Below are 24808 nucleotides of genomic sequence, written 5' to 3'. Positions count from 1 at the left end.
TACTTATGAACATATTTCTATGCTGAATAAATTTTATTAATGATTTTAAAAAATCACTGTTCAGCCAGTTGGCTTGTCTTATTAATGATTGGTGATAATTCTTTTTTTCAAGCAGATCTTTATGAACTACTGCATATAAGAAGCACATCATAAAGGAAATATGAATCCTTTTGTTGTTAGCCTACACAATGTTGATCTGTACTGTTTTGCGTTTCCAAAGTTAAAGGTGTAAAAGCATTCTTTGTTCTTTTGCCTTTGGCAGCATTGGTGGTAATTACAGTGAGCTAATGGCTGGGGGTGTTGCATATTGTGTTTGGGCCTCCATTTCTACACTTACTACCCTGAGTTGTGATTGGGTCTGCCTTGAGGTTGTGAGCAGGAAGCTGTGTTCATCATCTTTTATCCCTGATGCCCCCTGTGGTACTACTGTAAATGTTTGTTGAAAGAATGATAAAGGCATTTTTAGAAAATTAAGTCCAAGCCAACAGAGATTAGTAAAATGAGGTAGTTTTCACTCTGAAGGTCTCAGAGAACCTGATGCTAAGGAGCTAAGCTAAGAAACAGGTTCATACCAACAGTAGCCAGCTGTCTAATGTTGGGTAGGTTGTGACCCTTCTTTGTACTTCACTTCTCCATCTGGAAAATGAATGATTAGTAACTTTGCACCCTTCCAAGTAATACTGTAATGATAAAGGGGAGGCATGAGAGCATGGTGAGCTCTTTGGAGGAAAGATATATGTAACACTCAGTCATCATTGTCTTCACTATTATTTTTCTAGGGCATGTAATCTATTCAGTTTATTCCTTGAAGAACACAGAAAAAAGCTAGCTGTAGTAGAGAGTTCATGCTGGTGAGACATGGAAAATGAGACTGGTTAGGCAGAGTGAGCCCAGTTTAGAATACATCTTTTCCAATTCGGGGAACCTATAGGACTTTGTCCTAAAAAATTACCTCTACCCTCTACCTCCACTCCAAGTTCTAAGAGCGTGAAGTGACAGCCTGAGACAACTGGAGACCCATGACTAGGTCTCAGGTGGGCTATCTAGAAATGATTTGTAAGTCACTGGATGTAGATAGTGTCTCCCTAAATCCTGCCTTCTCTACCTGTATCTTGCTCACAGAAGCCTTGGTTTATTGCCCAGATGTCATTTAATGCTATTTGAGTGTACTGGTTAAGAGCCTAAACTATAGCATCAGACTTTCTGGGCTTGCCCTTTCTAGATGTGTGACCTAGGGCAAGTTCTGTAGCATCTCTGACTCATCTGGAATAATAGGATAATTACAACATTTAACTCATACCCACTTGTGAGATTAAATTAACAAATGTAAAATGCCTAAAATAGTGCCTGGCACATAGGTTTCAATAATTTTAGCTATTAGAATAGATATTATTATATACTGGGAATTGAGCTGAGCACTATATATATTATCATTCTGTCATCTAGCTATAGATCTGAGACAGGGATTTGGCTAGCACCCAACCACTTGGAGAAGGGGGCCAAACTCCATTGGAGCACAAGCCCATACTTTGTTTTGGGTAAATATTGGGCCTAGATACAGCTTGCTTTCTTTGAGGTCAAACAGGAAAAAAAAAGAAAAACAAACGACGACAACAACAACAATAAAAAACAGAGATAAATGAAAAATGCTACAGAATAAGGGAGAGGCAACAGTGATTCTCAGAAGACAAGCAGACCTTTAAAAATTCCTTACTGTAAGAATGAAGAGAAAAATGTATAAAAAGTTTGGCATCCTTAGTAGGATACAAAAAGATATGAAATAGAAATAAAAAAAAAATTTTTTTTTCTTTTTTTGGAGATGGAGTCTCACTCTGTCACCCAGGCTGGAGTGCAGTGGCATGATCTCAGCTCACTGAAACCTCTGCCTCCCAGGTTCAAGCAGTTCTCCTGCCTCAACCTCCTGAGTAGCTGGGACTACAGGCACATGCCACCACGCCCAGCTAATTTATTGTATTTTAGTAGAGATGGGGTTTCACCATGTTGCCCAGGCTGGTCTCAAACTCCTGAGCTCAAGCAATCCACCTGCCTTGGCCTCCCAAAGTACTAGGATTACAGGCATAAGCCACTGCCCCCAGCCAGAAGTAAAAATCTTGAGAAAGGAGGTTGATACGGGAAAAGGGGGTTGAATAAAAAAGATGGATGATAGAAGGAAGATTGTAAGGAACCTAAAATGTAAAATGTACAATAAAGGTAGAATTGAGAAGAACTGATACAGTGGGAGACTGGGCGTGGTGGCTCACGCCTATAATCCCAACATGTTGGGAGGCTGAAGCGGGCAGATCACCTGAGGTCAGGGGTTTGAGACCAGCCTGGCCAACATGGTGAAACCCCATTTCTACTAAAAAATAAAAAAATTAGCTGGGTGTGGTGGCTTGCGCTTGTAGTCCCAGCTACTTGGGAGGCTGAGGCAGGAGAATCACTTGAACCCCGGAGGCAGAGGTTGCAGTGAGCCACAATCATGCCATTACACTCCAGCCTGGGCACCAGTTTTTTGTGAGACTCCATCTTCAAAAAAAAAAAAAAAGAACTGATACAGTGGGAAACTGAATCAGTAGAATACAGAAGAAAAGAACAAAGAGAAGGAAAGGATGGGAAGCATTGATACTGGGCTTGAAAGTCTTCCGTTTCTCATCTTGCTCCCATATTTCAGTGGGCTGATGCTGCCAAGAGAAGTTTGGACCTGCTCTTCCCGTTGGCCGCCCTTCTTTGGCTCCTTTGTTAGTACCAGAAAATGTGTTTCTTTGTCTACATTCTTCATACTCCATTTCAATAAAATCACTTGTCCAGTGTAATACAACCAAAAGCCATAACTGGTGTGGTTCTGTCCCAGCACTTCCTAAGAATGGCTTAGGTATTTTTACGTGGTGAGAATATTATTAGAAGAGTTAATAAACTAAAACAACTTTTATTCTACAAAGCAGAGCTGTAGACAACAATATAGTGATCATTTTTATTACCTAGAAACTTTGAGAAAATGATTGTACACATCCCTTAAATCTGTAACGAACGACCTAAATCTAAGCAAAGACCTAATGGCAAATAGTTGTCATCAAAGTCTTTTTTATTATTATCTGCCTTTAAGAACCTGGTCTTATTGTATTTGTGTTTTGAAATCAGTGCATATAATATGATTTCAATAATATAAACAAAACAACCCATACCAAAACAAAATGAAACCACCACCACCAACAAAACCCAAAAAGATTGTCAGGAACTACTCTAAAATGTTAACAATGATTATCTTCAGTCACTAGGTAAGATATATAGATAGGGCTTTTTTCTGTATTTTTAAATATTTTCTACATTGAATCTTTTGACTATAAGAAACAGAAAATCTGACTTATGATGGTTTAAATAAATAAGGGCTTATTTTTCTCACAAAACAATAATTGTGAGGCACCTGACATTGGTTCAGAGGTTTAAGAATAATAAGACCAATTTCTCTGCAGTCCTCTTGGCCTTTCTTATAGTCTCGCCTCTCATGGTCACAACATTGCTGCTGAAGCTCCAAACCTCATGACTCGTTCAAATAAGTAAAAGGGAGCTGCTTCTGTATCCCTTTATGAAAAAAGTAGGCTGGGCGCAGTGGTTCACACCTGCAATCCCAGCACTTTGGGAGGCCAGGGACAGCAGATCACTTGAGGTCAGGAGTTCGAGAACAGCCTGGCTAACAGGGTGAAACCCAGTCTCTACTAAAAATACAAAAATTAGCTGGGCATGGTGGCGTACTCCTGTAATCCCAGCTACTCAGGAGGCTGAGGCAGGAGAATCGCTTGAACCTGGGAGGCGGAGATTGCAGTGAGCCAAGATCGTGCCACTGCACTCCAGCCTGAGCAACAGAGCAAGACTCTGTCTCAAACAAAGTAAACAAAACAAAACAAAAACAAAAGCTTACTCTAAAATCCCAGAAAAGTTCTGCTTTTGTCTGATTGATCACAGTAGTGTCACTTGACTAACCCTAGCTGTAAGAAAGGCTGGGAAGGTAAATACTTGGCTTTCTAGCCCCATAGGCAGAGGCAGGCAGGAGAGTAGGAGGAAACTGAAAATGAATATTGGGTGCACCAGCCTTCGCTGTCTGCCACAAGCATTGTTTTTTAATTTAGTATTTTCATAATAGAAAGTTTTTAAATTTCAATTTTAATTCAATTTTGAATTTGCTATACAATCTCAGTAATGCAAAAACATGCACAACAACAACAACAACAAAAACTAAAAGAAGCAGTATAGTTGTCTGCTCTAGGTTTTGAGACTAGTGATATTCTGCCTTAGCGTCCCCAGTGGTTGCTGTAAGTGATCAGAGGGAGAAAAAATGGGTGGTTTCTTCATTTATATATGCATGGAAGAAGTGGTTGGCTGGAAATAAGCGTGTAGACAAGCAGGTCTGGCAGAATAGTCAGGCAAAGGAACTTACCCATCCTGATGTATGTAGCAGGGTTGAGGTTCACTGTGAACCAACAAATGTCTTGGGAAGCCCAAGTTCAAGTGATTTTCACAGGTTTCTATAATCCTGTGAGTCTACAGCTCAAATAAAGAGGTAAATGGGGTTTCAGATTTAAAGTGGATTATGAGAGCTTTCTAGGAAAACATGTTTAAATACCATCTCTGTGATGTGCATAAGTGAGCCAGCCTCAGGAGCCTCCAATTTCCTATGTAAGTTCCTCTCAATTAAACAGAAACAGAAGAAAAACTGAAAGCAGTAAATTGATTCACAATTTTAATCCCATTTTGCTCTTTTCAGTGTTTTTGAAATTGCCCTAACCAAAAGCCCATATACTAATAGAAAAATGAGCGGAATATGTGAATCACTTGTTTTGATAGCATTATGTTAATCTAGCTAGAACACTTCACACAATCATAGAGTTTGAATTTTCAATCCAGTGTGAATTTTTAAAAGGAAACTTTTCAGACCCGATTGCCTTGGGAACGCAGATTTCATAATTTGCTCTCCAGCCTTGCTAAAACATCCATCTGTCTTTGCAATTGAATTTGCAAGGTAAAATCATTTTAAAGGGCTGTTCTTTTGACCAGCTCTTCTGCTGTTTCTCCCTTTTCCTGTTCATTTTCAGGGATTTCTATTTGTCTGGGCAGACCATGCTGTCCTGTTATCCTCCCTGGGCTGAAGGCACGATGCTGCTCTGGAGGATGGGCTTTGTCTCCACCCTGGGTTGCACAGTTGAATTCTGTAGCAGTTACTGTCTCAGACTCTCAGAGAGGCAAAGTAACCCAGGGAAAAATTGTGCTGGGCTGAGAGGTGGTGGGTGTGAGTTCAGGTCCTAGCTCTGAATCTTAGTGACCACATGGCCTCTGTGAGTGTCTTCAAAAGCAGACCCAGCCACCCTGCCTTTGTACTAGACTCAAATAAAATAATGAAGGTCCAAGGGCTTTGAAAGCAGACGAGAGCCCTAAAATGTTAAATTTAATTAAGCTCAACAATATAACAAATATTTTTGAATTTTAGGGTATCTGAGGTATATCCAGGTAGACATATTCAGAAAGCCATTAGATTTATGAGACTACGGCTCAGGAGAGAACTCAGAGCTAGAATTGCCTATTTAGGAGTCACATGCTTGGTACTTTGTGCCATGTTATGAGATCACCAAAAGAGAATTTTGTTTATTATCATTATCATTATTATTATTATTGCTACTACTGGTTTTTATTAGGAAAGCTTCCCCTCTCCCTTATTAATAATCATTGTGAAATTAGGAGGAAGCACATACATGGGTGTCTTTTAATCTGTCTTCTTAATCCATTACATTTCACAGATAAACTGGTGAGGAGGATCAGTCAGTAAACGAGATTTTTAAAGTAAGGTTTTCAGTTTCTCAGTCTTTTGCTTAAATTATTGGATACCAGCCAAAAGACTTCCCAATTAATTAGCTTTGATGATTTATTTTAACAACTTAAGCTGGGTGACAGTATAAAAATGAAGTTGTTTCTTCAGATTATTAATTAGTAGTACCAGAGTATAAAATTACCTCAAAGCATTCAGTGTCACTCAATGTGGTGGTATTGTCGTTTTGGTGTGATGTCTTTTCATTGTGTAGGACTTTCCCACATGGTGAAGGTTGTGTAGTATCCCTGGCCCCGCCCACAACTTGCCAGTGTGGTCTCCCAGATATTTTGACAACCAAAATACCCCCACCACATTTGCAAAGGCCATGTCAGGGCACTTCCTCCCCTACCTACACACTCTGGTACTCTTAAGGAAATGGGTTCCATCCCCATACAAGCAGAGCTTTGCTATAATATTCTCAGAGCCCATAATTTTGCACTGTCCTTAGGTGAGATGATCTGGTGTTAAGTTCCCTTTGATACTTACTTAGGAAATATTATGGCATCTAAGACTTACAGTGAGTTGTACTCTAGCAAAATAATGCTAGAGGGAGTGGCAGATTTTGTTAATTGTAATATTGAGGACTATGGTAATTGAAGCTGTTTGGAATAATACCAATGCCCTAGAAACTGTTTCATTTGATCTTCATAATAGCCTTCTGAGGTAGATGAAAACCTGAGGCCGGGCCGGGCGCGGTGGCTCAAGCCTGTGATCCCAGCACTTTGGGAGGCCAAGATGGGCGGATTACGAGGTCAGGAGATCGAGACCATCCTGGCTAACACGGTGAAACCCCGTCTCTACTAAAAATACAAAAAAAACTAGCCGGGCGAGGTGGCGGGCGCCTGTAGTCCCAGCTACTCGGGAGGCTGAGGCAGGAGAATGGCATAAACCTGGGAGACAGAGCTTGCAGTGAGCTGAGATCCGGCCACTGTACTCCAGCCTGGGTGACAGAGCGAGACTCCGTCTCAACAAAAAAAAAAAAAAAAAAAAAAAAAAAAAAAAAAAAAGAAAACCTGAGGCCAGAAGTATTAATAGTAACTTCCTTAAGAGAACATGACATGAAGTAGTAGAGCCGGGAATAGGGATCTTCTGATTTTGCTCACAGTGCCTTTCCACCATAAAGCACTGTCCCACATAACTGGCAATTCTGAATTATTAAATCTGGTAGAATAAGACCCATGAAACAAATTGCAGAGCTTAGGCAGCAACGTTGAGAAATGGCAGGCTCAGGGGATACACCAATTACCAAGGCAAAGTCAGCTGAGCATGCAACAGATATAAAATTTTTTTATTGCTTGCTTGTTTATAACTTGTTTCATTCAAAAAGGATTTATTTAACTTATAATAACAAATGATGATATAATAAAAATAGAAAAATCAAGATCAAAGAGCCCAAACATGCAGCATATAAGGGCTAATATAGTTGTTATAGTAGAGTTTCATATTTAAGTCAGAGCTTCTTGGTGGCTGAAACAAAGAAAGAAATATAGTCATGTGTCATTTAACAATAGGGATACATTCTGAGATGCATCATTAGGAAATTTCTTCATTGCATGAACATCAGAGTGCACTTACATAAACCTGGATGGGATAGCCTACTACACACCTAGGCTATGTGGTACATAGCTGACTGCTCCTAGGCTACAAACTTGTATAGGAGGGTACTGTACTGAAATGTTTAACACAATGATAAATATTTATGTATCTAAACAGAGAGAAGGTATGCTTTATGGTATTATAATCTGATGGAACCCCTGTTGTATCTACAGTCTGTCATTGCCTGAGTGTCTGTCATTGACTATACATAATTCTTTTTTATTTTTTCTTTTGAGACGTGGTCTTGCTCTGTCACCCAGGCTGGAGTGCAGTGGTGTGATCTCGGCTCACTGCAACCTCCACCTCCTGGGTTCAAGTGATTCTCCCACCTCAGCCTCCTGAGTAACTGGGATTACAGGTGCACGCCACCATGCCTAGCTGATTCTTGTGTTTTTAGTACAGATGGGGTTTCACCATGTTGGCCAGGTTGGTCTCGAACTCCTGACCTCAGGTGATCCGCCTGCCTTGGCCTCCCAAAGTGCTGGTATTACAGGTGTGAGCCACCACTCTCAGCCTATCATTCTTTTTTTAATTTAATTTTTTATTTTTATGGGTACATAGGAGGTGTATGTAATTATAGGTTACATGAGATATGTTGATACAAGCATATAATGCATAACAATCACCATCAGGGTAAATGGGGTGCTTGTCCCCTCAAGTATTTATCCTTTGTGTTACAAATAATCCAATTATACTCTTTTAGTTATTTTTAAATGTATGATTAAATTATTATTTGCTGTAGTCACCTTGTTGTGCTATCAACTACTAGATTTTATTCATTCTTTCTAACTATTTTTTTCATAATTGTTATTATCCAAAAGATGGAGCCTAGTATTCCTCAGGGAAAGGGTAGCTGAATTCTAAAAGAAATTTCTCAAGAGGGAATTTAAATAGGGGATTCTGGTGACAAAATGTATGGTATCAATAAAATTTTATAGCAAAGATTGTAATAGACTTCAGTGTGCTTTTTCTAACAGCAATCTTTAATCAAAAGCAAATTAACTAACCTGAGGGCACCATGATAACCCACAATTCTATGTGGGTCCAAGGCAATTTGGTTCAAGTTTACAGGTTTTTGTGGTCTCACTAGATCCAGGGCTAGAATTTAGAGCATCAAGAGGCATGGATGGCTCAAAAGTTCCTTGGGAAACTTCTGTTAATAGACATCTGTCTCACACGACTTTGTTAGAATATGGTTTGTAATTGTAGGCTGTGACAAGGGCTGGGAGGGTTTATATTGGAGGGCACATCTATCAGGATGTGCTAGGTGCTAATAGAGTAACAGCCCATAAATCTTAGTGGCTTAATACAACAAACTGTTATATTCATACAAAGCCTACCAGAGGTCCATGCAACCCTTAGGGGCAGCACACTAATCTAGGCCTGCCATGGCTCCATCTTCCTATAGCTGTACCATCTGGAATACAATACGTACCTTCCGCAGTTGATGAGATGGAGGAAGAGAGAGCATGGAATACTGCACTTCAGCTCTTCAACGCTTCTGTCTGGAAGTAACACATCACTTCTTACTTTTCATTAACTAAAGCAAGTCACTTGCCATGCCTAACTTCTCATGAGTAGGGAAATACAAACCTGAATGTGGAAGAGAACCAGATAGCAGGGAGCATTGGTAAAGTCTACCACAGATGGGCAAGAAAGGTAATCCAAGCCAAGTGAATAGGATAGGCAGAAGAGGCAGGGTGGGATTGAGCAGAAGGGTGTATGGGGCTGCTCTGTGGCTGGCATAGGAAGGCTGAGTTGGGGCTGAGTCAGGAAAGCCCATAAGTTCCACTTGACTACACTTTGTAGGCTAGAGGGACCCTCAGGAGCTGCTCCAAGGAGATGGTACTGGTTCAGCTTTCAGGGTCTTAGCTCAAGGGAGGAGCAGAAGCAGCTATCTCAGCATTTCAGTGATTCTACCCCATGCCTCTAAACAAATGTTTTTTTCATACTGAAACTAACTCCTTGTAACATTCCCTGCATTGCTAACTTATGAGGCTGCCTCCCACCTCTTATTGTGATCCAGAATGAAAACCAGGCACACTCTGCCTTTTCCAAACAGTGACTAATGGCGGAGCTTGGCCAGGCAGGCCCAGCATATTTTTCACTATGCTCTGGGCTTCCCACCAAGTCTCTCCCAGTGGCCCGGCCATAGCCATTAGAGATGACTGTGCCTAGCACTTCCTACCTCATCATCTATCACCAGCACCCCTCTCCAGCCACCTCCTTTTTAATAGGTTTAATTATTACTTCCCTGACTTCATGGCACAATTAATCTTCCCCATTGCCTCAGGATTTACAGCTGCACAGGCCCAGGGAATTTCTGAGCTATTCACCTGCAGTCTAAGTCTTTAACTATCCAAGGGAAGTGGGAAGGAGGGCTATGCATGAAGGCAGTGAATATTTGTGGGTTCCAGTGGGCTCCAGCTGACTTCTTGTCACTGCTCATTCAGCCCAAGGCTTTGGGATGGTGGTGGGAGGGGACTGCAGAGGAACTGACTCTGCTCCCAGTCAGCATCAAAGGGAGTCTTGAGGGGTGGGGGTGAGCAATAGAACCTATTTCTCTGCATTTGGAGAAATAAATGTATAGCAAATAAATAATACATTTAGACTCTAAAATATAGTCTCTACAAAACTACTACATTTTATTTCCTCCAAAGTTGGTTTAAAAGGTAGGTAGCTAAAATAAATTTTAAAAAAATAATAATAATAATTAAAAAAAAAAAAAAAGGTAGGTAGCTTCCAATGGAGTGTGCTTGCTTATAGGAGGGAGAGGTGGTACAGAGATTTCCCAGCCTTATAGCAGGCTCCTCAGAATTGAAACAGAAGGAAGGGGCAATGGGGATCTGGGACAGAAGTGCCACTGAACTCTCAATGTCACTGAAGACATCCTAAACTGCTGTTGAAGCAAAAGAAGATAACAGGCTCGTAACTTCACTTATCCTTCAAGGAACAGGCAGAGCCTGGTGGGTTTAGTAGAAAAAGGAGACAGATGTAATTAAGTTAAAGGATGGCAGAATAGACATGCGATGGCCCAAGAGTTCTCCAGAGGTGACGCCCACACGGATTACATCTGCTTCCTCCTACTACATTTCTTAATCTTTTAGGATTTTCTTGTATCTAATGTGTACTTCTCTGCTGTCTAGATACACATTTAGCTAGGGCATCAATCTGTTCATATGCAGCTGCTAAGAGCTTGGTTTGCCACAGCAGTATACTAGTGTTAATAAAGAAGAAATTGGCACATGATGCAAATATTTGTGTGTGTGGTGAGGGAAAAGAAATGGGCACAGAATCATGTCTGTCTTTCACTGGAAGACATTTCCAGATGAGGGGAGAAGGTAAAAGAGTGTGGACTAAGCTGGGTATGGTGGTGTGTGCCTATAGTCCCAGCTACTTGGGAGACTGAGGTGGGAGGATCGCTTGAGCCCAGGAGGTCAAGGCTGTAATGAGCTGTGATTGTGCCACTGGACTTCAGCCCTGGTCACAGACTGGAGTACAAGACTCTGTCTCTTTAAAAAAAAAAAAAAAAAAAAAAAAAAAAAAAAAAAAAAAGCATGGAGCATGGACTTCTGAGTCAGAAAAACCTGAGTGTTAGTACCAATCCTGCCACTTAGAGCCGTGTGGGCCTGAGTAAGCTCTTGAACCTTTTGGGGCTCTGAAACCACAGTATCAACCTTGTTTTGGGGCATGAATGAGATCATGGAGTAGAGAGCCAGGCACGGAGAGGTTCTCAAGAAAAGCTTACCTATCAGGAAGTTGCTTGTAGCTGAAGTCAAATGATACATATTTTTGGAATTACCTGCATTTAAAAATACCTGTATTGACCTGGCATGTTGGCTTACCCCTGCAATTCCAGGGCTTTAGGAGGCCAAGGCAGGAAGATAACTTGAGCCCAAGAGTTTGAGACTAGCCTGGGCAACATAGTGAGCTCCCACGTCTACAAAAATTAATTAATTAAAAATTAGCCAAACACAGTGGTGCACAGCTGTAGTCCCAGCTACATGGGATGCTGAGGCAGGAGGATCTCTTAAGCCTGGGCGATTGAGGCTGCAGTGAGCCATGATCATGCCACTGCACTTCAGCCTAGGTGACAGAACGAGACCCTGTCTCAAAAAAAAAAACAAAAAACTACACCTTTGTTGTTCATCACTGGCAAAAGTAATGGAGATTTGTCTCCAGGTGCATATTAATAAATAGTCATCTGCAAGTGTGTTAGATAAGACATCCAATTGGTTGCACTTCTAACACAGAGCACTTTGCTCTCATGCCTTTGATTCTAGCCATCTGTTTACTAACCAGGTCTGTCACCTCCTCCTTACTCTCGGCTTTGCAGTATTTTAAGTACAATGTAGAAGAACTTACATGTGAAAACTTGAGAAGGAGAGGGTTCAGGGAACCTAAAGATATCTAGGGTTGGAATTATGGGTCCTGTGGAAAACCTGAGACCACTTCTACCAATGAGGAGGAGGATCAGGAGGAACAGTTGGGAGTACACAGCACTTTTTCTGTGAAGCAGGTTTTCTCAGCCATTTTAGCCATTTATCAGCCATTTGGCTCTTTGATAGACAAAATATCAGCCTATCATTTAAGATCATTTAAAATGAAATCAAGGCAATAGGACAAAGTGCTATGTAGTTTTCAGTCTCTACATGTTCTTCTCCCAGCCTGGAAAAGGATGTGGAGGCTGGTACAGCTACAGAGGCTGGTGACCAACCCAATTTCTTTTTATTGTGGTCCCAGAGACAGAAAAGTGGACTTAAACATCCACGTCAGGACTTAACTGCAAGGAACAGTTTCCTGATCAAAAAAGGTTATAGAAGAATATATGCAGTGCAAACTTTTATGTATACCTTTATTATTTAATTTTCCATTATTGAAATGTTCATGAACACACAGGTAGAGAAAATGGTATAATGAACTCCCACATACTCATAACCCAGTTATCAACATTTTGCTAATCTTGTTTCATCTGTTTTCATAAACACACAATTTTTTTTTTTGAGGTGGTCTCACTCTGTTGCCCAGGCTGGAGTGCAGTGGCACGATCTCCACTCACTGCAAGCTCTGCCCCCCGGGTTCATGCCATTCTCCTGCCTCCCATGCCTCCCGAGTAGCTGGGACTACAGGTGCCCGCCACCACGCCCGGCTAATTTTTTTGTATTTTTAGTAGAGACAGGGTTTCACCATGTTCGCCAGGATGGTCTCGATCTCCTGACCTCGTGATCCACCCGCCTTGGCCTCCCAAAGTGCTGGGATTACAGGCGTGAGCCACTGCGCCCGGCCCCCACACACAATTTTTAAAGCAAATCATAGACACCATGTCGTTTCATGTGTAAATGCTTCTATAAATATTTCTAACGGAAGAGATCTTTATAAAGCATAGCCACTGTCCTATGTCACACCTAGCAAGACTAATAGGAGTTACTTCATGTCTCCAGCTTGTCCTGAAAGCAGATGGGCTGGTCCTGCTGAGGGCAGTGGGTCTGAGAGTCCTTGCCTCAGTTCTGCCACTAACTCACTTCCTCTCACTAGGCCCTGGTCATATCATTCAGAAAGTGAACCCGTGGGAGGGCCTTTTCCAGTTCCCAAATTTTATGTTGCCTCTGGAAATAGATGGTGATTTAAGTAGGATGGAACAGAAAACAATTTGTTTGAAAGTAGAGGAAAACAATAGATAACTCTTAAAACCCCATTTGGGTTGTGCACTATTAATAATCATGACTGTAATGCTTTCAGTACACAAGAAGACCACTTCCATTGTTTGTGGCAGTACACTGAGGCCCCTACCTCCACAAAATTATTAAGAGAAAAGACAGCCGGAACTGCATTCTATGTTTAGTAGTTTTTCTGCTTGGCTTGTGCAGTTCACACCTCCCTTAATCTTTACTGGTAATGGCTAATAAAAGCAAAATGTATTGAGCACTTACTATGTCTGAGGCACTTAGGCCAGCCTCTGCTGAGCATGATCGCATTGGCCCTCACAACAGCCTTTTGAAGTAGGTATTATTATTCCCATGGCAGTGACCATTCTCGACCCATAGGTGGGGACCTGCTGTGACGATGTATAAATTCATAACGATGTGTCCTTCCTCCACACACCCTCGTGAGAACTCGGCTTTGTGAGGATCTTCTGCCCCACTAATCTTCATTTAATTCCCCTCCCTGCAGCATGTTGTCACCTAGCACGCCCCTGCTGACAGGCCCTCTGTAAGTCTTCATCTGAATGACGGCCCTGGAAAATCAAGCTGTGGTCTCGAAAGGGAAGGAGGATCTGCAGATTATCTCCTCAGCATGTGCAGTCACTCTGCTGGCAGCTCTTGGGCCGCTTTTATATTGCCTCAACAAAGAGAAAGGCTGCCAAGAGTGTGTCATGTTCCATTCAGAATTCCCCACGCTGGCAGTGGCTGGGACAGTAGAGACACAGGGAGAATGAACAATTCCCAGCTCAGCCCCATCCATCTCTTCTTACTCTTGTCTGTGTGAGGAAGCCTTTGAGAGTCTTCTTATGATTCTTTATAGGCCCTTGGAAAAGTAAGATAAGGAGGACAGGAGGAGAACAGGAGAATGCAGAGGGAAGCTGGCTGGAGATCAGATCATTTTGCCATAACCAGCAGGCAATTTCTTTCACAAATCATTGAACCCTGGGTAGCCATTATCATCCCAACTGCTCACTATTAACTAGCCCAGACTCTTAAGGTCATGAGAGTCAGAGAAATAGAATTCCTTTCCTTCTTCTCACTCTCTAAATACTGGTCATACTATGTTTAGATACCATGTTTTAGTTTACAAAGTATATTGATACATACTATTATGTTTCTCATGCCATTGCCTTTGAAATGATTATAATCTGACCTTATTAGTGAGAAAACAAAAATTGCCAAAATATTTTCAATTTAAGAAAATAACAAAGGCTCAGAAGTATTGAGTGTCTCAAAGACACTCAGCTGAATGAGGTGGGAGCCAGGCTTGTAAACAGGACTTCTGGCCTAGAGTCCTGTGCCTTTTCTATTATATTGTGCCTTTCTGATGTTTAGCCAGTTTCCTGTAGGATGAGGTAAGTCCCACCCTGCAGGAGAGTGGGGAGCTTCCAAGGAGACCTGTCTTTGGTGGTAATGGGCCATATATGAAAACCAAGCTTCCTCCAATTGCCTGCTAGGTCTCTCGCCACTTGCTTCTTCTTACTATCATCTTAGCAAACAACAAGTGATAATATTGGCTTAAGAAAATCATTGCAATAAAATCCAAAAGCTGTGAGGGAAAAAAAAATGTCACTGCAAAGGCATCATTGTGGGAGAAAGTGCTCCAAGGGAGATTCCGGCACTCCTACTGCCCTCCCTAACTCTGGCTCTCTTCGTAACTATTGACTGATGGCTGGACAGATATTTTGACCCTAATTGAAAAAAATACAGAAACTGAGGAGAGAGGAAGTAAATAAGGAGTAGGGAGAAATGTGAAAAAAAAAATTATTCTGAGGATACCTGGAAATTCGAAATGTGAAATTTTTCTCTTTAGATAAAAGTGGTTTAGGACTACGTGTTAAATTAGGTCTTTAGAACTGAAATATTTCTGTCACTAATAATTTTTCAGCATTAAAAGGGTTCTAGGTGATGCTAAGGTATTATTTCCTCTCAGGAAGCTTAGATTTTCTAACCTTGAGACAGATTCGGAAAAGCTCTGATCCTTCCAGCAAGGATCCTGGTGACATCTCTAACCCAGGGAAGTGACCAGACCCAGTCCCCAGGAATGTTACTTTCTTATTGGATTGGAGTCCAAAAATACTGTTTTGTTTTGTTTTTTTTTTTTTTTTTTTTTTTTTTGAGACGGAGTCTTGCTCTGTCGCCGAGACTGGAGTGCAGTGGCCGGATCTCGGCTCACTGCAAGCTCCGCCTCCCGGGTTTACGCCATTCTCCTGCCTCAGCCTCCCGAGTAGCTGGGACTACAGGCACCCGCCACCTCGCCCGGCTATTTTTTTGTATTTTTTACTAGAGACGGGGTTTCACCGGGTTAGCCAGGATGGTCTCGATCTCCTGACCTCGTGATCCGCCCGTCTCGGCCTCCCAAAGTGCTAGGATTACAGGCTTGAGCCACCGCGCCCGGCCCAAAAATACTGTTTTTAAACCAAGGGTTATATGTTCATCATAGAAAAAAAAATTAAAATACATATAAGTAAAAAGCAAAAAAAAAAAAAACTCTTACAATTCTACCACCCAAATATTACTACTCTTAACCTTTAATACATTTTATGCTATATGTGTTTAAATGTAAACATGTATGTCTATACACAGTGCTACTAAAGCATGCATTAAAATGTACTGTTTTGTGATCATATATCCTTTTAATATATTGTAAATTTCTTCCTATGTCAATAAACTTCACTTTTTTTTTTTTTTTTTAAAGACAAGGTCTCACTCTGTCACTAAGGCTGGAGAGCAGTGGTGCGATCATGGCCTACTGCAGCCTTGAACTTCTGAGCCCAAGTGATCCTCCTACCTCAGCCTCCAAAGTAGCTGGGACTACAGGCTCACACCACCATTCCCAGCTAATTTTTTAATTTTTGGTAGAGACAGGGTCTTGCTGTGTTACCCAAGCTTGTCTTGAACTCCTAAGCTCAAGCGATCCTCTTGTCTCAGCCTTCCAAAGTGCCGGGTTATAGGTGTGAGCCACCCCACCCAGCCCCTCACCATTTTTAATGTCACCATGTTTATTCCATTGTATAAATGTACCATGATTTGTTTAGTTATTTTTAAATTATGAAATATTTTACTTATAAAAAATATACAGAAGAATTACCATGGCTTATTTAATTTCCAGCACCTCAAGAATCTCCTTTCCTAGAAGGGAATAATTTCAATACCTAATATTGCAGTTTCACTCTGTAGTTTTACAGTGCTCTTGCACATACATTATTTCGTTTGATCCTCACTATCACCTCCTAAGGTTGGTGTTATGTTCATTATTTTTCTCATTTTATAGATGAACTACATAAAACTCAAAAAGACTAAATGATTTACCCTAAGTCCAGTTAAGTCAAAGAGATGGCTGGGTCCTAGGACTAGATGTGACTCTTGTGGCAGGGCAGATCTCCACAGCATGCAAGGGAGGAGTCAGGACCAGCAGAGTAGCCCCCACAGACTCACCCTGCACTGCACCCCCAGCTCCTGCCCTGCCCTGACTTCAGCCTTGATCATGCGTACTTCTGCCTTTTGACCCAGTGTGCTCTCTGGGGGCAGAGACTTCTGTCTTCATTCTTCTCTTTACCCCTGCTGCCCACCACAAATTCTGATACAATAAATGCCCAGCTAATGTCTGCTGGATAAGTGAATGAATGAATAAAGAGTGTCAGAGAGATACACAAATTGTGGAGGCTAGGTGTTCACAGCTTTCTTGCTTAAAGCCTCTGTTTTTAGTTCAGACGTTTTAACAGAACACATCTTTGCATTTTGACTTTTGGGGCTTCTGTAGGTTTTAGTCACCACTGGAAAGCTCACACACTGATGCATGGAAAAGCATGTTCAAAACCAAAGGCAAGGAGAAACCTGTTTGCATACTAGCTTCTTTCCACCTTTTCTAGTGGTGGCCCTACTCTAGCCCCAACTGGAATGGACCAAGCTCTCCTTAAAGCCAGCTCCCAAGTTACCATTATGTTATCCCTCATTTGAAACTACTTTATATTTATGATATGTATGATATAACTCATTTTTAACTGCTTGTTAATACCTTAGCTTAGCAGCTATAATATGGTTCATGAGATTTGTTTGGAGCACTGTTATTGTTGATTATAAAAGCAGTATAGCAGAATTATAAGAGCTTTTAGAACAAAAATTAGGCCGGGCGCGGTGGCTTAAGCCTGTAATCCCAGCACTTTGGGAGGCCGAGGCGGGCGGATCACGAGGTCAGGAGATCGAGACCATCCTGGCTGACACGGTGAAACCCCGTCTCTACTAAAAAATACAAAAAACTAGCCGGGCGAGGTGGCGGGCGCCTGTAGTCCCAGCTACTGGGGAGGCTGAGGCAGGAGAATGGCGTAAACCCGGGAGGCGGAGCTTGCAGTGAGCTGAGATCCGGCCACTGCACTCCAGCCTGGGCGGCAGAGTGAGACTCCGTCTCAAAAAAAAAAAAAAAAAAAGAACAAAAATTACTGAAATTCCACTACCTAACAAGGCAACTATTTTTCTTTTTGTATAACCCCGTCAAGAGTTTGTCCATGCGTATGGACGTACTTATTTTCCTAGTTATTATCATGGGAGCATGCAGCATTTTTTCCTGATTTTTCCACTTAATATGATTACGAGAACATTGTTTCCCTATTTTTCAGTATAGACTTCATAATTATCTTTTTAACGACTGCATAATTCTCTACTGAGTTGATATACCAAAATGTACTTATACAATCCCCCAGTGTTTCACATTTAAGATGTTTCTGATTTTCCAGTAGTCTATAGTGTCACACTGAAGGTTGTTACGTGTATTGTTATGCAATCTTTTGTGTTTGTCAGATTATTTTCTTAGGATACTTTCCCTTGAGTAAGATTGCTGGGTCAGAGTAGGAGCGCATTTGTGGTTCTTGCCAGGCTGCTTGTGCAAAAAGGTTGTTCCAGTTTATGTCCCCAGCAGTTGGTATGTTTACCAATTTTAGGACAATCTCATCAGTGTAGGAATTGTGGTTAATTTTTTTGTTTGCTCATTTAGCTGAAGTAAAATGGTACTTCAGGGTTGCTTTATTTTTGCATTTCATTGATTATTAAAGGAAATTAGCATTTTCCCCTGTGGTTACTCTTTGTATTTCTTTGGATGTGAGTTGTCTGCTAACATTTACAGGTCTTTGCCTATTTTAGTAAATTGGGATCTTCATTTTTTAAAAATCAAACCAAGTAAACTCTTCACACACAGTGGCTATTGAACTTTTTCATTTATGTTTAATATATTTTCCCATATTGTTTTGCCTTTTCGTTTTAGATATGTATTTCTAGTACAAACATTCTTATTTTTGTAATAAAATCTGTAAATGTTTTTTTCTGTTGCTTTGAAACTTAAGCTATCCTCCCTCTGGAGAGCTAATAAATATTTAATTCTAGCTTCTGTTATTTTAAATTCTTTAATTCATCTGGATTGCATTTTACTATAAATTGAGATGCAAATTAAATTTCTTTCTACATTGCAAATCAGTTATTTCAGTCTTAGTCTGTTCTTTTATTCTCTTTCTCAGGAATCATACACCAGATGAAAGGTGATTATGACACTGCACTGAAACTCCACAAGACCCACCTGTGCATCGCCCAGGAGCTGAGTGATTATGCTGCCCAGGGCCGTGCCTATGGGAATATGGGCAATGCCTACAATGCCCTGGGCATGTACGACCAGGCGGTCAAATACCATCGGCAGGAGCTGCAGATCTCCATGGAAGTGAATGACCGCGCCTCACAGGCTTCCACACATGGGAACCTTGCTGTGGCCTACCAGGCCCTGGGTGCCCATGACCGGGCCCTGCAACACTATCAGAACCACTTGAACATTGCCCGGGAGCTACGAGACATCCAGAGTGAGGCCCGGGCCCTCAGCAACCTGGGCAATTTCCACTGCTCTCGGGGAGAGTATGTCCAGGCTGCCCCCTATTATGAACAGTACCTCCGGCTTGCTCCCGACCTTCAAGACATGGAAGGAGAAGGGAAGGTCTGCCACAATCTTGGCTATGCCCATTACTGCCTTGGAAATTATCAGGAGGCAGTGAAGTACTACGAACAGGATCTGGCACTGGCCAAAGACCTTCATGACAAGTTGAGCCAAGCAAAAGCCTACTGCAACTTGGGCCTAGCGTTCAAGGCTCTGCTGAATTTCAGTAAAGCTGAAGAGTGTCAGAAGTACCTACTGTCCCTAGCCCAGTCTCTGAATAATTCCCAGGCTAAATTTCGAGCCCTAGGGAACCTGGGCGATATATTCATCTGTAAAAAAGATATAAATGGTGCAATAAAATTCTACGAGCAACAGCTGGGCTTAGCTCACCAGGTAAAGGACAGAAGATTAGAAGCCAGTGCATATGCAGCCCTTGGCACTGCATACCGAATGATCCAGAAGTATGACAAGGCCCTGGGTTATCACACACAGGAACTGGAGGTATATCAGGAGCTGAGCGACTTGTCAGGGGAGTGCAGAGCTCATGGGCACCTGGCTGCTGTCTACATGGCCCTTGGGAAATACACAATGGCATTCAAGTGTTATGAAGAGCAACTGGATCTAGGGCAAAAGCTGAAGGATCCAAGTCTGGAAGCCCAGGTCTATGGCAACATGGGCATCACAAAGATGAACATGAATGTGATGGAAGAAGCCATTGGTTACTTTGAGCAGCAATTGGCCATGCTGCAGCAGCTAAGTGGAAATGAGTCTGTGCTTGACAGGGGCCGGGCCTATGGCAACCTGGGAGATTGCTACGAAGCCCTGGGTGACTATGAGGAAGCTATCAAATACTATGAACAATATTTATCTGTTGCGCAGAGTCTGAATCGCATGCAAGACCAAGCCAAGGCTTACCGAGGCCTGGGAAATGGACACAGGTAAAAATGACCAAGGACAATTGTGGTTTATAGTTCTGCAAAAAAGAGCATTTGTGACAGTAATGGCAACTTCATGTCTGCATGGCAGTTTGTTAACTACAAACATTTTCTTACATATCTCATCTGATTCCTCCAATAACTATTTGAATTAAGTAGTTGATGTTGTTACCCTTATGCTATGGATGAAGAAACTAAAGCCCAGAGAAATTGAGTTAATACCTAAGATTTGCAGCTTAAAAGGGACAGCTGAGAGTTGAACCCAGGGCTCTGTGACTCCAAATGCAGTGCCTTTTGACTACATTAGAATGAGAAGGATAATAGGGATTGGGAAGGTGAATGAATCACTTTCCCTGATCTTTTCTGAATACCTCCCACATTATATGAATGTGTTTATTAATACAACATCAGCATCTAACAATTATTTAGACCCCATTGTGTTGCTTCTCAGAAAAGCCACCTGATAATAGGAGAATGCATAAATATACTATGTTGCATGCATCATCTGTGCAAGGTCCCTTGCACAGATATCTTAATAGTTATAGCAGTTTTGTATTACTCTACATCTATTATCATCTGCTGTGGGTTGTGGGATTTATTATCACCAGAATCGGAGGCTCAGGGGAACTAATTAACGTGCCCCACACAAATGGTTTGGTCATGCTCTTTCCACTCTTATCGTGTCTTCTCTTAGCAGCACAAAAAGACACACTGTTGGTCAAGCTGATACTTTCTCCTAAATGTGGGGAACCCAAGAAGGTGCCTGTGTCTGCAGAATATATGGCCCCACCAGAGAGGCAGGGGATTAGGGCTCCTGGAGTGGAGGAAGGGCAAGGGTCAAACTAAATCTTCACCCACAGAGTGCTCTGAGAAGCTCAGGGTGAAAGATTTATAGCCACTGTAAAGTGATTTCAAAAACATAGTCTAAGCAGTAGTGGAAATTGGGAGGCCTGAAGAACCAAACAGTTCACTTGCTATCATTGTGCCTATTAATATATTTTATGTTTCCTCTGGGGTGTATATCCCATTGAATCTCAAGCTCTTGGGAAGGTCACTAAGGGATGACTTTTGAATTGCTTTCCAGATTATGAAATTCCTCTGCATCTCACTCTAAGGGCACATGATAGATTTTAGCTAGAAGAGGAGTTAAGAGCTTCTATAGTAAGTGACAGTGACAAATGCTTTTCATTTTCTCAGGGGCTTTAGCATGTCTGCACCTGCATGAAATAATATCATTGCTTTTCTGTCTACATCCCCACAGGGCAATGGGGAGCTTGCAGCAAGCCCTCGTATGCTTTGAAAAGAGGCTCGTGGTTGCCCATGAGCTCGGGGAGGCCTTCAATAAAGCCCAGGCCTATGGAGAACTGGGAAGTCTGCACAGCCAATTAGGGAATTACGAACAAGCCATTTCCTGCCTTGAACGCCAGCTGAACATTGCTAGAGATATGAAAGACCGAGCCCTGGAGAGTGACGCAGCCTGTGGCCTGGGGGGCGTTTACCAGCAGATGGGGGAGTATGACACAGCCCTGCAGTACCACCAGCTTGATCTACAGATAGCAGAGGAAACCAACAACCCCACATGCCAGGGCCGAGCCTATGGGAACCTGGGCCTGACTTATGAATCCCTGGGCACCTTCGAGAGGGCTGTGGTCTATCAAGAACAGCACTTGAGCATTGCTGCACAGATGAATGACTTGGCGGCCAAGACGGTGTCATATAGTAGCCTTGGAAGGACCCATCATGCCTTGCAGAACTATTCCCAAGCAGTCATGTACTTACAGGAAGGTAGGTGAAAAGGCCCATTGTGTTCTCTTGGCCTACTTGAAGTCAAGTTCAGAGTCAGAACTCAAGACTCAGAGGGAAGTATGCACAGTTTGAGTGGCCACTTCTGTGTGGAGTAAGGGTCTCAGAGGCCACATTGTCAGTTCAACTCCAGAATCACAGAATCCCCACCAGGTGTCCCTTGATAGTACTAAGGTGTTTCATTGTCCATAGCACCTTGCCCTGCTCTCTCAGACCCAGATTGTCTTATTCTCTCAGTGACAGCATCTACTGCTCGCCAGCTGCCCAAGGAGCTGAGACCCTCCTTGCTTTTCAGAACCCTCTGTGGAATGAGCAACATGTTCTCACACAGATGAATCAAGTAAGATGTAATCCTAAAAAATTGTAAGGGTTTCAATCAGAAGAAAATGTCCATCTGCTCCAAGCTCTGTTGTCCCTCTAGAGAATATCTAAACTAACCATATTAAAACTTTATAGAAGTCAGTTCTGACATGGCAGCTGAGGTCTAATCCAGAAGTGTCAGTCTGAGGGGCACTCAAGCAGTAAACCAGGCTTCTTTCCCAGCATTTGTCACCTACGGTGCTTGGGCTGGTGCCACAGTAGGGTCTTGTTCCAGGCAGGCCTAGAAACTGAAGGCTGCACAGTTTCACCTTGGATCCTTCCTTCCTCCGAAAGCAGAAGTCCCACAGCAATGCATTTGCCCTCCACCTCTTTACATTGAGATGGGGCTTTCTGCTCTTAAAAGTCCTTCCCCTTACACAGGCATATTGGATCCTCTCATCCTAGAAGGGAAAAAGGGCAGAATGCTCACTGGTTAAAGGAATGGTTACTGATTTCAAGCAAAAACTCTCATTTCCACGGGGCTTTGCACATAAAGTTTGTTTAATCTGATTCAGTTCTCACGATAGTCTTGTGAGGTATATCTTTTTATTCCCATTTTTGCTGTTGAATCACCTGAGGCTCAGAGAAGTACAGTGATTCAATCCTCATCATGTGGTCAGTTAGTCAAGGAGTAGGGCCCAGCCCAAGTTTTCCAACCCAGAAACCACACAAGATCCTCTCTGAAGTTGTTTCTAACTTTACAATTGCAGAGTAGGGTTGGGCATCCTATCCCCTTATGCTCCCGAGCCCCCACTGGGAAGCCAGGAGAGAGATAAGCAGGAAGCAAAGAGGAGAATGGGTGAAGAGCTGATGATTCGCTGGTCTCCTTGCAACAGACCAGGGACTGCGCTGGCCTGCAGTCTGAGAGGTTACAGAGAGTCTGGAAGCCACTTCCCAGACCTTATCTAGCTCCCCTTCTATCCACATGGGGCTCTGCCTGAATGCATTAAATGAAAATGTTGGCTTCTAATTTCCTGAAACATGACTGTGGTAAAATTCCAACAGACGAGGAGCAATTTTCATTTGAATTTGTAAAAACTATTAAATTCAGTCATATGACAACTTTTCAGCTGTGTTCTTTTGTACTTCCTGAAATACTATTTTCATGAAACAGCTGGTTTGCCTGAGACATTGCAACGCAATTCTATATTTGTGGAAAACTCTCAAGTTCATTTTTATTGTTTCTTGTAATTTTTTAAGTCTTGCAGAGATCTAAAAACTCTAATTTGTAGCATCTCTACGGTGTCTGTCTTGTGGATGTGTCCACTAGAGAGCCTGCAGCTGATGACTTTCCTCGTGGGCCAAACCAGAGTGCCTCTTCTCATGAGTGCAGGACACCTGGACAGTGCTTTCCAAACGCTCTGAGTTAGGTCTGCAGCCTCTGGCAAGGAGGGACTAGTTTATCTGGAAGCCACCCCATGGTTCCCTCTCCCTTGGCTTTGGAGGCTGTGGAGCCTTATAGATCAATATCACCCTGCTTCAGTGCAATAGATTCTCACAGGTAGGGCCTAGTCTGAGTCTTTTGAACAAGCTTTCCAGGTGCTGTGGAGGGAGACACCCCTGGATAAAACCACTGGTCTCACCCAGCCCTTCCTCTTCTTGCAAATGAAGAAAGGGAGCATGGATCAATTTGGTGACTTACCTGGGACCAGTCCCTGACAAACTATAGGTTCTAGGAGAGCTGGATGGGTGTCAGGTTCCTAAGAGGCAGAAGCAGAGAGAAGCTGCGGCAGGACAGATACCATGTCTATCCAGTGGGCTTTTAACTCTTCATTGTTGAACCTCAGCTAGAGTCCTACATGCTGAGGATATAGCAGGAACAAAGCACAGTCCCTGTTCTCATAGAACATGGCTTCTAAGCAGGAATTGTCTCAATGAATTTTACTTCTGACTCATAGATCTTGACCTAGAAGGGACATCTGTATTGAAGAATTAATGTGGTTAGCTTATTGAAGATTTAAACAATCAGTATCCTTCTGGTTTTCTCCCAAGAACCATCTTCTTTCCTATGTTTTTCTATTCTGTGAGGTGTTTAAATATGTGAATTATTTACAAATATTTTTGTTATCCAATAATATGATTTAAACTTAAAGTGTTGTTTCTAAGTTTTCTGAGTTAGGAGCATTTTGAAATGTGTATTTATGACCTTGAACCTGAGTGTCACTTTTCTTACCCTTGCAACAGACTCAATTCCTTTTCAAAAGTCTGAAATTGCACAGGCCCAGCATGATCAGAGGCAGGCTTCCATCTACCCTGAATTAGATTAGAAGAAGGAAGTCCTTCCTTTGTATGTGCAGTTGTACGGTGGGAGCCTTCATGCTGTCTCTGCACAGGCTAGCTTCTATGTACAGTGAGCAGGGTAATGAGGGCAAAGTGATGCTGAGAACTGCCTAGTGACCAATATAATAAATGGTTGCCTTCAGATTTGACTCTCACAAAGCTCTGGAGGTTGCTGGTGTCCTGAAACCCCGAAGCTTGCTGTGGGTAAGTGACCCAAACTGCAGGTGCCTACCTGAAGGCTATTAAAATGAGGATGGTCTCATTTAAGGTTTTTGCCTTACAATAGCACTGGTTTTGCAACCCTGCTGAGGCACATCAAAGTCTTAAACTGAAAGGGAAAACAGATTAGACATGAAATGTGTCA

The 24808-nt window shown here is 42.2% G+C and overlaps 1 protein-coding gene across 14 annotated transcripts in view; it reads left to right on the top strand.

Annotated features, from left to right (window-relative positions):
• The window catches only part of LOC105495739 (tetratricopeptide repeat domain 28), a 715636-nt gene that overhangs the window by 581692 nt on the left and 109136 nt on the right, over window positions 1-24808 (top strand). For all 14 annotated transcript variants that reach the window (XR_011614279.1, XM_071080884.1, XM_071080883.1 and 11 more), the window contains 2 exons: window positions 18663-20004; window positions 21263-21786. Coding sequence is in view for 13 of the 14 variants with exons in the window: in XM_071080884.1 (XP_070936985.1) it covers window positions 18663-20004; window positions 21263-21786 (1866 nt within the window). In the remaining variant the exon portion in view is untranslated. The remainder of the gene's footprint in view (window positions 1-18662; window positions 20005-21262; window positions 21787-24808) is intronic.

This window comes from Macaca nemestrina, chromosome 15 (assembly GCF_043159975.1).
Source record: "Macaca nemestrina isolate mMacNem1 chromosome 15, mMacNem.hap1, whole genome shotgun sequence".
In the NCBI taxonomy this organism is placed as follows: Eukaryota; Metazoa; Chordata; class Mammalia; order Primates; family Cercopithecidae; genus Macaca; species Macaca nemestrina.
This window is presented reverse-complemented; position numbering and strand designations above follow the sequence as displayed.